General features: G+C 33.0%; 1 protein-coding gene and 1 pseudogene across 7 annotated transcripts in view; both read right to left on the reverse strand.

The window, feature by feature from the left end:
• Positions 1-15,168, reverse strand: part of RAP1GDS1 (Rap1 GTPase-GDP dissociation stimulator 1) — a 171,708-nt gene that overhangs the window by 81,024 nt on the left and 75,516 nt on the right. For all 7 annotated transcript variants that reach the window (XM_050791348.1, XM_050791345.1, XM_050791347.1 and 4 more), the window contains one exon: positions 11,308-11,433. In XM_050791348.1, the coding sequence (XP_050647305.1) occupies positions 11,308-11,433 (126 nt within the window). The remainder of the gene's footprint in view (positions 1-11,307; positions 11,434-15,168) is intronic.
• On the reverse strand, positions 8,600-8,728 carry LOC126955910 (uncharacterized; annotated as a pseudogene).

Here is a 15,168-nt window from a genome sequence, read left to right on the forward strand (position 1 = left end):
AGATGACTTTTAAATTCCCTCCTACGTAAAAAACTATGACTTCAAGGTAGCTTTATTCACTTAAGCTTTCTAATTTCTCTTGGTTCCCTTGAATCTACATATTCTATCTAAGAAACAGTTAACATTTTGCTAAATGCAGATTACTTTAACTTTTTGAATGTTTATTCCCCAAATGTAAAAGAATATAAAGATATTGAAATTGCCTATGTGCCATTTCTTCCTGTGCCTCTGCGAAGAATCTCAGACTTAATAATGCCTGCAGCAAAACAAAATAAAAAGCAGCAATAACTGAAAAACCCAGAAATAAAAAACAACCTCTGTTCTTTCCTACATCGGCAAATTGCCCCATCTTCTGTCCAGGTACTCAAGTCCTAGAAATCACTCTTGATTTCTCCCTTTCTCATATTCCCAATCCAATCCATCACTCTAAACACTTTCCAAGTTCCTCCTCTTTCCACACTACCATAACCTAATCCAAGTTACCATTATGTTGTTCCTGGACAATTACAAACGTCTTTCAATTAGTCTCAATGCTTCCCTTCTTAACTCTTAATTTCCATCCTTCTCAACTCCTTTTCCATGTAGCTCCAACAGTGATGTTTTTAAAATCCAAATCAGGTCATGTCACTTTTTGCCTTCAACAACTTCTCACTACTTCTAAGATGATTCACAAGGTTTTCTATCATCTACACTTTTGTTTCTTGAACTTTATCACACAAAACTCCTTGTTCATAGTATCTCACATACCTTGGTTTCCTTTCTGAATTTCTACCAAATCCCTTCCCCTCTCAGGGCTTTACAATTACTACACTTTTTTTTTTTTTTTTTTGAGAGAGGGTCTCACTGTTATCTAGGCTGGAGTGCAGTGGTGTGATGGCTCACTGCAGCCTAGAACTCCTGGGCTCAAGTGATCCTCCCACCTCAGCCTCCAGAGTAGCTGGGATTACAGACACGTGCCACCATAACGGCTCATTTTTTATTTTGTAGAGACAGAGTCTCACTGTGTTGGCCAGGCTGGTCTCAAACTCCTGGCCTCGTGCAACCCTTGAGCCTTGGGGTCCCAAAGTTCTGGGATTACAGATGTGAGCCACCACACTTAGCTCAATTACTACACTTCTATAAGGAATATTCTTCCTCTTTTCTTAGCTAGCTCATTCTCATTTTCCAGACCTCAGCTTAATTAACATCCACAGAGAGAACTTTCTTCACACTCAAATACACTCCATTATTATACATCACCTTTTGTATTCCCTTGATGTCAATCATCACGATCTATAAATATCTTTTCTGTAGTATTTGTTTATTATCTACCTCCTCCTGTGAAAGCCTCACAAGGATAGAGACATCTTACTCATATTTCCCCCCATAATCCCCATCACAGGCAGTGTCCCCTAAACAGAGTTTGTTCAATCAATATTTGTGGATTAAATCGTTGTACGTATACACCAAAGAATACAAAGACACAGAGAATTTCCTGGCATTTACTCATTATTTCATATCTTCTCAGTACATACATTTGTAAGTATAGTCATTACTATAAAATATGTGACCTACATCCTCAAAGGGGGAGAACAATAACTTGTGGTGTTAAAAAGGAAGTTTTCACACTCAAAGAGATTAAAAGCCAGTGATGTAAATCATGAGCAGCAACGTATTTTTCTAAGTCTGAAATAGTGGCCATTCTGATCTGCATGATTATGAAGACTTTTTTTCCATTCCTATTAAATATACTGCTTTTAATTTTGCCAAGTTCCTGGAGCAGGGAACCAGTAATAGACATACCTACATTGGGTTTGTTGTTGTTTTCAGACAAGGTCTTGCTCTGTCACCCAGGATGGAGTGTGGTAGCACAATCATGTCTCCCTGCGGCTTTGAACTCCCAGGCTCATGTCATCCTACCTCAGCCTCCTGAGTAGCAGGACTACAGAAGTGCTCCACTATGCACAGCTAAATTTATTTTTTGTAGAGATGGGATCTTGCTATGTTGCCCAGGCTAATCTTGCACTCCTGGGCTCAAGTGATCCTCTCATCTCAGCCTCCGAAAATGTTAGGATCACAGCTGTGAGCCACCACATCCAGACCCTACGATGTTTTTCAAGTCAAAGTTAAAATGTATTTATGAAGTCTACTAGGAAAGAAAATTAAATTCTAATGCTTACATTTCCCCCTATAATTTTGCCAACAGTGAATTTCCATTACGTACCTTAGACATAATTGAATGTTTTCAGCATTCAAATAAAAAAGCTCACCAGTATCATTTCTAAAACTCAAAACACAATTTATTCACCTTCCAGATTCAGGCAAAATCCCTGAAAGACTAGATATAAAAGCAAAAGCTGTAACATATTACATAAGTAAAATTACAAAAGTGAGTCATGAAGAAAAAGCCACCATGACTGTTAAGTGCACACATATCAGAAGAGAAGCATGCAACTTGCAATTTTCTGATATTATATTCAGGTTTAAAAACCTGCATTTAGGTGGGAAAATTTCAAGGTGTATATACATTTACACTTGTAATGCCAGATCAGGAAAAGAAAATGAATTAAATCTTTCATTTCCCAAAGCACTAGTACCAAGGATACAGCATGAGGTTATGGCCCAGCATTTGATGGACACAGTTTTTGGTGTGCCTGCTGATACTAGTATTAATTTCTGTAGTCCAACAGATTTCTCATATCAGTTTAAACTGTTCAATAATTCTACTTTTTAAAAAACCCTTTATCTAATAAAGGATTCATAAATGGCAATACATTTCCTAAAGAAATGGCTAAAGCTTTCTTTACTTCCTATATTTTTATATTTCTGTATCATTTTATTAGCAAAAGACTGAATATGTTTAGTTTATAAACAAATCATAGTCATTTAACTCAATTATTTCCAAAAATTACCGAAAGTGAATTTTACATAGCATTTAAATAATAATGTATGTAATTTATTGTTCCAATTTATTACTCCAATTGTTCAAGATCAAAAGCTTTTATAAATATTGTAAATATAAAAGCTGTTTTTGTACCAAACTACTTCATACTTAAATTATGCTAGACTATATATACGTGTGTGAGCAAATGTAAAATGTATATATAGTTATGATATAGAATTTAATCTGAATTGACGACAGCATAGTTTCTCAAAGGGTAAAAACATTTTACTCAGCAGGAAAAATGTAAATTATTCACTTTTTTTTTTTTTTTGAGACAGTCTTAGTCACCTAGGCTGGAGTACAATGCTGTGATCTCAAATCACTGCCTCCTGGGTTCAAGCAATTCTCATGCCCCAGCCTCCCAAAGCTGGAATTACAGGTATATGCCATCATGCCTGGCTAGTTTTTTCTTTTTAAATAAGAGATGGGGTTTCACCATGTTGACTGGACTGGTCTTGAACTCCTGATCTCAAGTGATCCACCTGCCTTGGCCTCCCAGAATGATGGGATTACAAGTGCGAGCCACTATGCCTGGCCCTGAATTATTCACTTTTACTAGCATTTATTTTTCATATTTCCTCACCACCAAGGAAAATGAACCCTACTTGTAGCAAGGAAAATGTTGATCAAAAGTTGAGAAAGTTCTCAGTACTTCAACTTGTTTACAAATAAGAAAATTAAAAAAATTTAAACAAAACCCTATTAAAAAGAGCAGTGGATAATATGTGTTGATAGGGTTTCAACAAGCAAACTGGAAATCTTACGTTTCACATATCTAAATTTTAATAGGTGAAATGAGAGTGGTAAAGGTAAGGAGAAAAAACAGATCTAGACCAAAAATGTTTTTAAACCCCCAAATAGGCCTCTATAATTAGACTTTTCCCACCCTACCTAAGTCCTGTTAATGAGGAAAGGAAAATTCTAAAGCCATTCAGCCTTCTGACTCAGAGAATGGGGGTGAGGTGGGGCAGGGGAAGGCAATCATATATGACTTCTTACTGAATCCAAGAAAAATCATCTAATATTTTTGGTATATGCAATACTCTCTCACAGGTTGCTTCTACTTTCGTATCTATAAAATTAAGAACAATGACTCAGAAATTACTATTTCATGTATTCCCTAAGACATTAGCTTTTTATAAAATAGTAGTTGGAAAGTAATCAAGCATGGGAAAAAAAGCAGTAATATGTGTTCTTTGTCCTACAATTTTTAAGGTAAACTTTATAGAATCTTGCATTTCTGAATACCATTTAATAAAAGAGGGATTTAAATTTAATACCAAGTACAAAAATGGAAAGATCATAGTTTCTCAAAGTGTAAACTATCTGAAGAGATAGAGTACTTAACATTGCTTAAACCTGGTACAGTGCTATGTAAGAACCAGCCAAACTGATAACTATCTGAGTACTGTCTCTCACTTCACATTATAATTCCGTTCTCTCTGCCGCAGTCACTATTTACCACACCACACTTGGCCTCCTATAACGGCTTCCTGAAATCTCTGCCTCACATCTCTGTCCATTCCAAAACTAGACTATATGATGTTACAAAACTGAAAATACCAATTTCTTCAAGTTACTTTCAGAGGCTCCTTCCTGTCCACATATAAAGTCAAAATAATTCCTTAGCCTATAGACATTTTAAGTGCACACTATACATTAATGGATGCACAATCAAGATCTCTACCATAGCACACCTGTATTACTATTTGGCTATTTTAAAAAATCATATCTTCATGATTTACATGTTCCACAGCCCCAATTCTGAACTTTCCCCCAAAACCACACACTTCCTACCATCATTCTGGTGTTGACTTTTATTAACAGATGAGCTTGACGTCTACCTTACTGGGAAGATAGAACTATACCCAGAAACACCTTTGAGTGCCCTCTTTACTAATTAAGGTTTTTTCAATACTTTCATTTATCTTCTTTTTTCTCTATGGCAGAAATGTCCTTTCTCATTTTAACACCAACTTGTTTACTTGAGTTCATAATTTCACTTTTTTGGTCTATATTATTTCCCTATCAGTTATTCCCCTTCTAAGAAATTTACTCTGCTTTTGTCCCTGGGTCCTAACCCCAAAAATATGAATTCCTACTCCCTAAATCTTATTTTAGGGCTGTTAGTTTTTTGTTGATTTTTTTTCCATAAAAGTCCAATTTGGAGGGAGAAAAAATTACAGGGAATTCTGTCTTTCACATTAATTGCACAAACTCATTAAAATTATTGCTGTGAGCTACGCTTTAAATTTTTGTGTGTATGTGTATATATACCTGCTACCCCCACCTCCTACCTCAGGTACTGCTGAAACAACAAGGTCATTTCCCATAGAGAAGAGAATATATAGGCTTTCTGGATAGGTGAAGTTTTAAAACTTTTTATTTAGAAGTAATTAGAGGTTCACAAGAAGTTATTTAAAAAAAAGAAAAAAAAACACAAAAAGGTCTCACATATCTTTTATCCAGCTTCTTCCAACGGTAACACTGCATAACTCTACTAAGCAATAGCACAACCAGGACACTGACATTGGTACAATGTTGGACCTTATTCATATTTCATCAGTTTTTATATGCATTAGTGTATGTGTATGGCCATGCATGGTTCTAAGCAATTCTAACATATGTACAGATTTGTGTACCACAACTAAAGTGGTATTTTAAAATACTCACTTTCATGCTAGTCAGGTTTCCATCAAACTGATACTGGGCTCAAAAATCAAAGATAAACATGGTTTCTGGTCTCAAGAAATACAACTTGATATATCACACAACAGAGAGAAAAGGACAAAGTACAATGAATGGAAACCAGAATTGTATTCTGGTTTTAAAATGAACTAGGAAATATATTCAAGTCAAAACTTTTTCAAATTTTTAAACCGAATCCTTTAAGCAAGTTTAGCCACCAAAAAACAACACACTTGGGATATACTACCCAAATACAACAACCTTCTGTAATGTTCTCAGTATTATTTCCCAGATTCTGTTGAAGATTAGTACAAGAAACAATCACATGGAAAACATCTGGGCAACTTTTGTAGAACAGTCACTAGGGACACTGTAATGCCAGTAAATATCCTTACATATTGTAACTAGGTATGTGCACAGAATCATTTGGGGTATTAATGACACCCTGATAAGTCCCTCCTACTATTTTGTCTCAAAAGTTTTTTGATTAAAGAACTAAAATATTCCTTTCCATAATAAAATAAAAATTACAAGGTATATCAAGTTTTTTTTTTCCACATAAGCTGCCAAGAAGCTCAAGTGAAATCAGTGCTTATACACAGTTAAGCATATTATCCTTGCTTCCCACCAGATTTATCTTTGCTTCTCTTTATATGGCTTCTGGCTTTAATATCTTTATGTAAATATCTTTTCTATGTTGCTGTATGTATTACATTGAGTCACACACTTTTCATATAAACATACTTAATCCAAACAAATTTACTTTACTAATAAGGAAACTAAAATCAGAAAAATTAAATGACAACTTAGTGAATGGTAGAGCTGTAAATCACATTCATTTGCCATATCCACTTTCTAGGGGTTATATTAAAATTTTATACATTTATAATTATATTAATTTGTAAACGAATTCTTTTCTAAGTAATGCACTATTTGGTTAATTTCTTTAAAAAACAGCTACAGTTAATATTCTTATTTATTTTCATTCTGATAAAAAAATACATATAATGTGTGCTCTGTAATTGTCCTCAAGTTGTGTTCCTTTGTTCATTTTACTTTCTCTACCATTTAAAAAGTTCTTTAATGGTATATGCTTGTTTTTAGAGCTTACAACAGTGTCACAAAACAACATCTACTTCAATCTATATTTAGAATGTCTTTATAGTGGAATGCTTTCACGTGATAACAGTCATAACTACTATCTTTAAAAGTAGCAGTAACATATTGTTGCTTATTCTTATATACATGATGTACTTAAATAAAACTCATAAAATACAACAGATTGATGAAAACTGAAGAATCTTATTTTTAAGCTACTTATTGACTGATAATTCTATTTTATTCTAAAACTGAGTAACACAGAAAATAAATACAAAGACTTACATGAGACTTTAATAACGTAACTAATATAACTCATCAAATAACCTAATTGATATCACTGAAATAAGCATTTATTTTAAATGATGGATATAAATAGTTCCATTTTGAATATAACTGTTGCAAATATACTCTGATTACTTTGGCGATTTCAAAGTATGTCTGCATTATATTAATATATACTTTTCTGACCAACTTACATGATAAAATATTGTAGAATTATTGGTAACTATTTTTCAGCATTTGCAGTAAGAACTATGATTCCTTCTACACTATTTTTATATAAAGAATTTTTATATATAAAGCCTTTATATTAAAATAGTGTAGCACAAGAATCACCAATATACAAATGGATACATGCATATGTTTCAGCATCCTTCCCATATATACTTGATGTCAATGAATAAACAATATTTCACGTCATAAACACTGGCCCTGGCAAGCCTGATTACCACCTCATTTTAATATTTATTTACTCATCAGCGAGGAAGAATACAACTTTTTATCTCATGTATGCAAGCATATCATATAAGCTTAAGTGTGCATATCTTTCCAATAATAGTACCAGTTACATAGTAAGCATTCACTTTATTTCTATAAAAAGGTATATTTGTTTAATTTTAAAACATCTTTATTTGATTTGTACATTATTCTTCCTACGTGTATAAAAAGGCACAAATATTTAATTTCATGTAATCATTTTCTTCTGGCCTCTACTAATATCTTTCAACTAGTAGATCAAGTAACAATTATTTCCTTACCTCAAGCAGTAATATCCACAAACAGAACACTAGTCTCAAATCACCAATTTATCCCCAGGAATTATAAATACAGGATGGGAATTTAACAAAAAGCTTTTTAAAACTATAAGGCCATTAAAGTATATCAGCAATTTAAAATGTGCACAGTTGCATAAACAAATCAATGAAATGAGGAATGCCACAAAGACAGCTATATAAGAACATAATCCTCTTTTTCACAACACCTTTGAAATGGAAGTGTAAACAGGCCAAAGGCACGCATTTCTGAAATATGATACTACTGCGCTTTAAAACCACATTCCCTGGTATATCCCATTAAACACACAATTTTGATTATTTCTTTCCAAATTGAAATACAACTTTCCTTTCTTGTCTGATCTGAAAGATGTCAAAATTCTCATAAAAAGAGTTATTTTGGCAAAGTTAAAGGGCAGAAGAATTTTAAAATATTGCTTATATCAGAAGTCTGTTTGGATACTTCGAAAGAGAAATCCATAAATGAAGTGCCTTGCAGCTCTCTGGAAGAAAAAAGATCAAGCATTTTAAATGAAAAACGTTCCCAGCCAGTGATTCTTTCATCTCTATATGCAAGAGGGAGACTGGGATTCAAAAAGTTCATCAGCAACAAAACTTTACTCCGTCCCATTTAGCAGTATGCCAGTTTGTTACCTCAAGTTAGGATTACATAAGGCCGTTTTCTTTCATTAGGAAAAGTTCCTAAAATGGGCACTGTCAAGGCTGGTAAAATTGAAATCTGACCTAGTTTTTCTCCAAAGATTTCCACGGATTTTATGGTAATTCTTTCTACAGTTGGAGCTCACTTCCTTTCAAATACACTATGCTAACTGAAATATGCTAGCAAATGCTTTACTTTTCATGTGTCAAAGTAAAAATCTACAGAACATGTATGAATTTGTCAAATTTTTATCTCCAATAGTGAATTCTACACTTGATCTTAGCCAAAAGGCCAAGAAGTGATCTAACAGTGAATTCTTTATACCACTTTCTATTTACATCAACTTTACTATCTACTGTAAGCCTACGATCATACTGAATAAACCTACGTTAAAAAAGTTATTCATCTGGAGTACATTAACAAAATGGAAATCAACTGATTAGCCCCATAGGTAAGTTTGATAAAACACAAATATATGAACTCTTTAAAACATACTTTATTTGAAAGAAAAAGATTATTTGTATTGATCACAGGGCTATCATGTAGTTTTCTATACTCCTTTTAAAAACGAAGCATTACATTCCCGAGAGTGAAGAAGGTTGATGAATTAAAATAAAAGCCACTAAAAACTTGTTTAAAAAGGAAAACTATCCAGTTGTCACAAAATAAATTGAGAAATGCATTTCAAGTAAATTCCCCAATCAACCACATACCATCACATTTACAGGGTTTTATATTATTCTTGTAATTCAAGTATAAACACTGTAATTGTCCTGCAATCATTCTAGAGAAATCACTAAGAAGTTCACAGGATAAAAGGGTAAGAAAGCATGCAGTCTATGGAAATTATATGCATATGAAAGCATAGCACAATACATTTTCATCACCTGATTTATAGTAAGTAATAAATCACTTCTTACATTCACTTTTAAGACTTCAAACTTCATTTCCTGAACTAAAGTTTAAAAGTATAAAAATATGGCCTGTATTTACTATGCTTAATTAATCATTTAGCTATGACTTCCATTGAACTAAATGAAGATAAGTTGGTCATAAATATTTATAATAAGAAACAAATTAACTTCATAACTTAAAGGATATCCATAGAACTTTATATTGTATATCCCATAAGATAAAGTAAATAGATATAATAAATACTATAATAATGGACTTCAGTTTCATCAAAAGAATAATCTTAACTAGACATTTATTACCCTAACTTCAAGGTTCTTTAGAATACACAGGAAATAAAATTACTCTATCCCATTAAAAACCAAAGCAATATGAAACAAAATATCACTGTGTGTATTTCTCCTATTTTATTAATAGGAAAAACTCCAGGACAAAAGTTCTCAAAACAGGTAATATTGTCTATGTTCAAACAATGTATAATTCAAGAATAACTAAAATGAACAAGGTTTAAAGAATACTTTTGGTACCCTTAAATTCTAGTAACAAACACAGAAAAGTAACAATAAAAACAGTAATAATCAATACTCTCCAAGTACATGTAACTAACCTTTGACTACTACTCAGCTGAGGTCTAATATATACTGCTAACATTAATCATATAAATATATAATAAATGATTCAATCTTGAAAGTTGATATTATAAACTATGGTGCTTAATAAAAATCCTAAATAAGAAAACACAAAATTATAAACATAAAGCAATAGAATTTTGTAAATAAAGCTAATACCCTATGATAAAAAGAACTGGAATGAAGGAGCAGATAGGCAGATTTGCAGGCTATATTGGGGACTGAAAACTGAAGTTAAAATTCATATTAAGACATCTATGTCCTCAGATTAATTACTGATATTTCAATACTTATGGCTATTGTAACTCCTATTTCAGAAAAAGTAAGAAAAGGAGAATAAATGAGGCTAGCTTTACCACTACTGCTATATATAAGTTATAACTGTAGTTTCAATCTTTTTCCCTACTTCTTTCTTATATCATAAATGAATATATTTATGTCCTTTCTTTCTGGCTCATATGCACAAATCACTTTTTGAAGGACTGCCTATTATAAAAGCGCCAAATCTTGTGTGTTTATAACAAAATAAAACTCATTTGAGTTAAACACTCAATGGGAAAAATAAGCATTAAAAGTTATCCTTGTTATAGAAATAAAACTAAATTCCTAGGAGGCTTTACAGGTGAATGATAAAATATGTGTTTTGGCTCAGCAAATAGAACTCTAAGGAAAATCAGAATAAGCCTAGTTAAGCTAAATATACTTAAAATATTTTTCTGTATTTTGTTTACATGTAGAAAGGGGAAGTAGAAATTGTAACGCTGTTACAATATACCCATACCCCAGTTCTTGCTTTCTTTTTGCCTAGTAGAACAGTATATTATAGAAGGTGGTGAGGATGACAATGATATAATGACAAATAGGAATGGAGTCAATGCGAATGCAATGGGCCAATCTAGCTTTTGAGAAGAGAATGGTTTTTATGATTGGTTTTACTGAATTGCAAGTAATTAAAAATGTATTTGGACAGACGTAGAAACTTTAAAAAATTGTGTCCATAAGCATTCCCATTCAGAGATAATACTTCAATGAAACCTAATTGAGAAGATGCACATATGTATTTTGTCTAAACTTAAAGCCCCAATTTCTTAGAAACTGACTTAATTTCCTCTGAAAATATCATTTGTGATAATAGAGGAAAACATTTTATTTCCTGTGATTTCTTAGATAAGAATACAATGACCCGAATCTCCATAAATTCTGCTAAATAAGCAGTGCTAAATCACGCTGGCCCATGTTAGTGTTTTAGCCTAGAAAAGTCACTGCTAACACCAAAGTAGATTAGTCTGAATATCATAATTCTTAAAAATATATGTGTATTATTGAGATGTCAACACTTACGGCTATCGTAACATATGTTTCCTAGAGCCCTGCCTGTTTGAAGCAGCACTTCCTGGTCTTTGCTATTTAGCAGCTGCACCAGTGGTGAAATCAATCCAGCATCCACACATGGAATTCGCATAAACTCTGAAAATAAGAGACATATTAATTAAAAATCTAACAATTCACAATTTACATAAATCACCTCCCCTAATAAAATAAATACCTACTTTTAATATGTAGTATTTAAAAGTCACTTTGAAAAGGTGGCTGAATATTTGAAGAGTACATTTCTGTTCAAAAGTACCCTGTTATAGCCCTACTAAATGCTTCATAAAATACACAAAACTGACTGGGGTCATATTTTTGTTTGCTGACAGTCTCTGCCATAAACCAAAGGGATTTTTAATTAACTTATGTCATAGCTAATTTATCACTATCTTCTCGTAATAACTGGATGTGCTTTGGAAGCATTATGTGTGATGATGGAAACAATGGCAATGTATTTCTATGAGCCTGATAATTAAAGTACTAGAGTTATAAGCTAAGCCATCATAATGTCTAATTTTTCACTGTTTTCTAAAAAAGGCTATATATATATATATAGGCTATATGCATATAAATATATATATGTTTATATATTTGTTTATATATGTAATATGTTATTAAATACATATAAACATATATTTATATATATATAGCCTATATATATATATAAAAAAAAAAAAAGGTTTCAGTGAACCGTTAAAAAATAATATGTCCTTTTTGATTGGTAAGATATGGTGGAATCATCCTCTTCTTATCTTCACTCCCGTCCTTTATTAAAATCCATTTTATGGCTCATTCATATCTGCTGCTATACCCACACATTTACAGGTCTAAAGAATCAAATGTTAAGATTTCTTAAATTTCAAATTCATTTTTTCCTTATCTTTATGGCATGCCATTCTCTTATGTATTAACTCCCCATGATACCACCACAGTCATGATTAGAAAAACTTTTTTTTTTTTTACAGTGTCTCATGATGGACTACTACAAAACATAAGGAAATATGTAACTGGTGAAATTTCTCCAATAACCAATAACTGAATTACCTTTTTGGACATCACAACTCACCATAAGGATGTTCTGGTTAATAAAGTTAGTTAACAAAGAACTAATTTATCCATCTATACCTTGTCCTACTAGAAAAATCACTACCTTTTCCCTCTATCAAGGTGGTCTACCCCTTACTTTGTTCCACAGGTACCCTCATAAGCAATCCTCCCTCTCTTTCCCTTCATTTTCAAATTCTTAGAGCATACCATATAGGATATTCTGTCAGCTGTCACCTCTGAGACAACTTCTTTTCCGCCTAAAATAGCTGTAAATCACAGAGGTATTCCTCTCTCCCTAAATAAAGGATTTAATTCCTATCATCTCCTTCTTTCTTACTCTATCACTGAAAAATCCCCTGTCATGTAAACTTCTGATTGAGATTATTTCCTATCTCAACAACTAAGCTTTGAGTTTATCACTGATGTTATCAAACTCAATAGTATTAAGTATCCTACTACTCATGCTAAGAAAATGAATAATCCTATACATTTTCATGAATTCAATGACCATCTATAGGAGAGGACACACCAATCTTCTTATCGACCTCTTTAGTTAATTGTTACTTGACACCCTTCATAGATTTCAAATCTTTTTTTCCTTGAGACAAGGCCTTACCCTATCACTCAGGCTGGAATGCAATGGCATGATAATGGCTCACTGTAGCCTCGAACTCCTGAGCTTAAGGGATCCTCCCTGACCTCAGCCTCCTGAGTAGCTGGAACTACAGGCGTGTACCACCAGGCCTAGATAATTTTATTTATTTATTTATTTTTGAGACGGAGCTTTGCTCTGTCATCCAGGCTAGAGTACAATGGCGCAGTCTTGGCTCACTGCAACCTCTGTCTCCCGGTTCAAACGATTCTCCTGCCTCAGCCTCCCGAGTAGTTGGGACTACAGGCTAGTGTCACTACACCCAGCTAATTTTTGTATTTTTAGTAGAGATGGGGTTTCACCATGTTGGCCAGGCTGGTCTTGAACTCTTGACCTCGTGATCCACCTGCCTCAGTCTCCGAAAGTGTTGGGATTACAGGCATGAGCCACCATGTTCAGCCAATTTTTAATTTTTTTATAGACAGAGTTTCACTATGCTGCCCTGGCTGGTGTCGAACTTCTAGTCTCAAGTGATCCTTCCGTTGTGGCCTCCCAAAGTGCTAGGATTATAGGTGAGAACCACCAGGCCTGGTCTAGATTTCAAATCTTAAATTAACATGCTACTAACTCATATTAAAGACAGATGTTCATTATCGTTTTCACTGAAGTATGCCTGGTTCCCAACAGTAAGGTGATTTCATTGATTACTAAAACAAGAAATTTAGGAATGGTCTGATTTGCACTCATTCATAAATAAAACTTGTTTATCTTATTATTTTACTTGTTTTGTTACTGCTATTCTTCAGGCAATGGCAACATTGATGAATTGCTGTGTTTCTTTTATGTTTTGCCTATATGATACCAATCTTTCAAAATTTTGACTCTACAATCAATAGCTTCAAGTATTCTTGGAATAGTAGAGGGTAAATAATTACAGAAAAATTATGGAATCAAACTCTTTGGAACCATTTTTTACTCAAAAACATATAAAGATAAAACAAAGCTAATACATTCCTCAGCTTTTAGTCACTGTCAGTCTCTGGATAAAGTAAAAAAGAATTTCTTCTAAAAATCTTTTGCTTTTCAGCTAATTTACTTTTTTAACCAAAGAGTGGTAGCCCTCGCTTTCTAATTTTAAAGACATAAAATTATCATGCTTCAGGCAGATATATTAAAAAAAAAATGCCAGGGATGTGTAAGAATATGTTTAAAATGTTATACATACTACATTAGAGAAGCTTCAGAATGGCTGACAGTCATCTTTCTTCAAAGGGGTTCCTACTACCTATACCTCTGCGTTTCACATCAGCTACCTTTCACAGCTGGCTGGATTCTGACTCAATAGCCTAAAAAATGGTCTACTTCGAAAGATTTCCTAAAGAACAATGGCAATGAACTTAAAAAGAAACAGGCAAAAAATCAGATTCTCTCTAGGTAATCTGAACTCAGAGAACTGAAAATTTTGGTTCGGGGAGGGGGCAGTACTGCAAGGGAAAGAGGCTGAAACCAAGATACATGCAGAATGACAGCGAATAGAAATCAAAGTTAGTGGATGCCATTATGCTGCAGAAAGCAGGAGCCATTAAGTATTTCTGCATATTTGTATTTGCCTACACAACACAGAATTCTTTTTTTTTTTCTTTGCAAAACATGTGTAGGTTAATATAGAAATTCAATACAGAGGTTTTAAGGAAATAGGTACTGCTCTATTTCAATATCAATAAAAATAAAAAGTTGATTTCCACCTAAGACCAATGTTGTTCCCTTTGACTGTAGTAATATATTCATTAAATAATTGTTGATTATTTCTATTCTTTTCTAAATCTAGAGTGTTAACGTTTTACTTTCTTGCTTTTACTTTCTCAAACCTACTTGAATTACACATTTATTCAGCAGCATCATAAAGTACAGGCTGTGATGAAAACCACAAAATAAAATTATCTTCTTTTATATACACTGAGATTTATATCCCCCTCACATCTCCTCAAATATTAAAAAACATAATGTCTACTTTCTCCACTTTCAGCTACCTGAAGAAACTATTTTATTAAAACTCTTTTAAACCAAAATTTTCAAGCCAAATAAAAACACTGAGTAGTAGAGTCCACCTCAGTGTTTATTAGACTAAATCATTATATTCACGTTTGAATTTTCTCTAATAACCTCCCTGTGTTAACGCTTAGCTTTTTATA

The sequence above is a fragment of the Macaca thibetana genome, chromosome 5 (assembly GCF_024542745.1).
Source record: "Macaca thibetana thibetana isolate TM-01 chromosome 5, ASM2454274v1, whole genome shotgun sequence".
NCBI lineage: Eukaryota > Metazoa > Chordata > Mammalia > Primates > Cercopithecidae > Macaca > Macaca thibetana.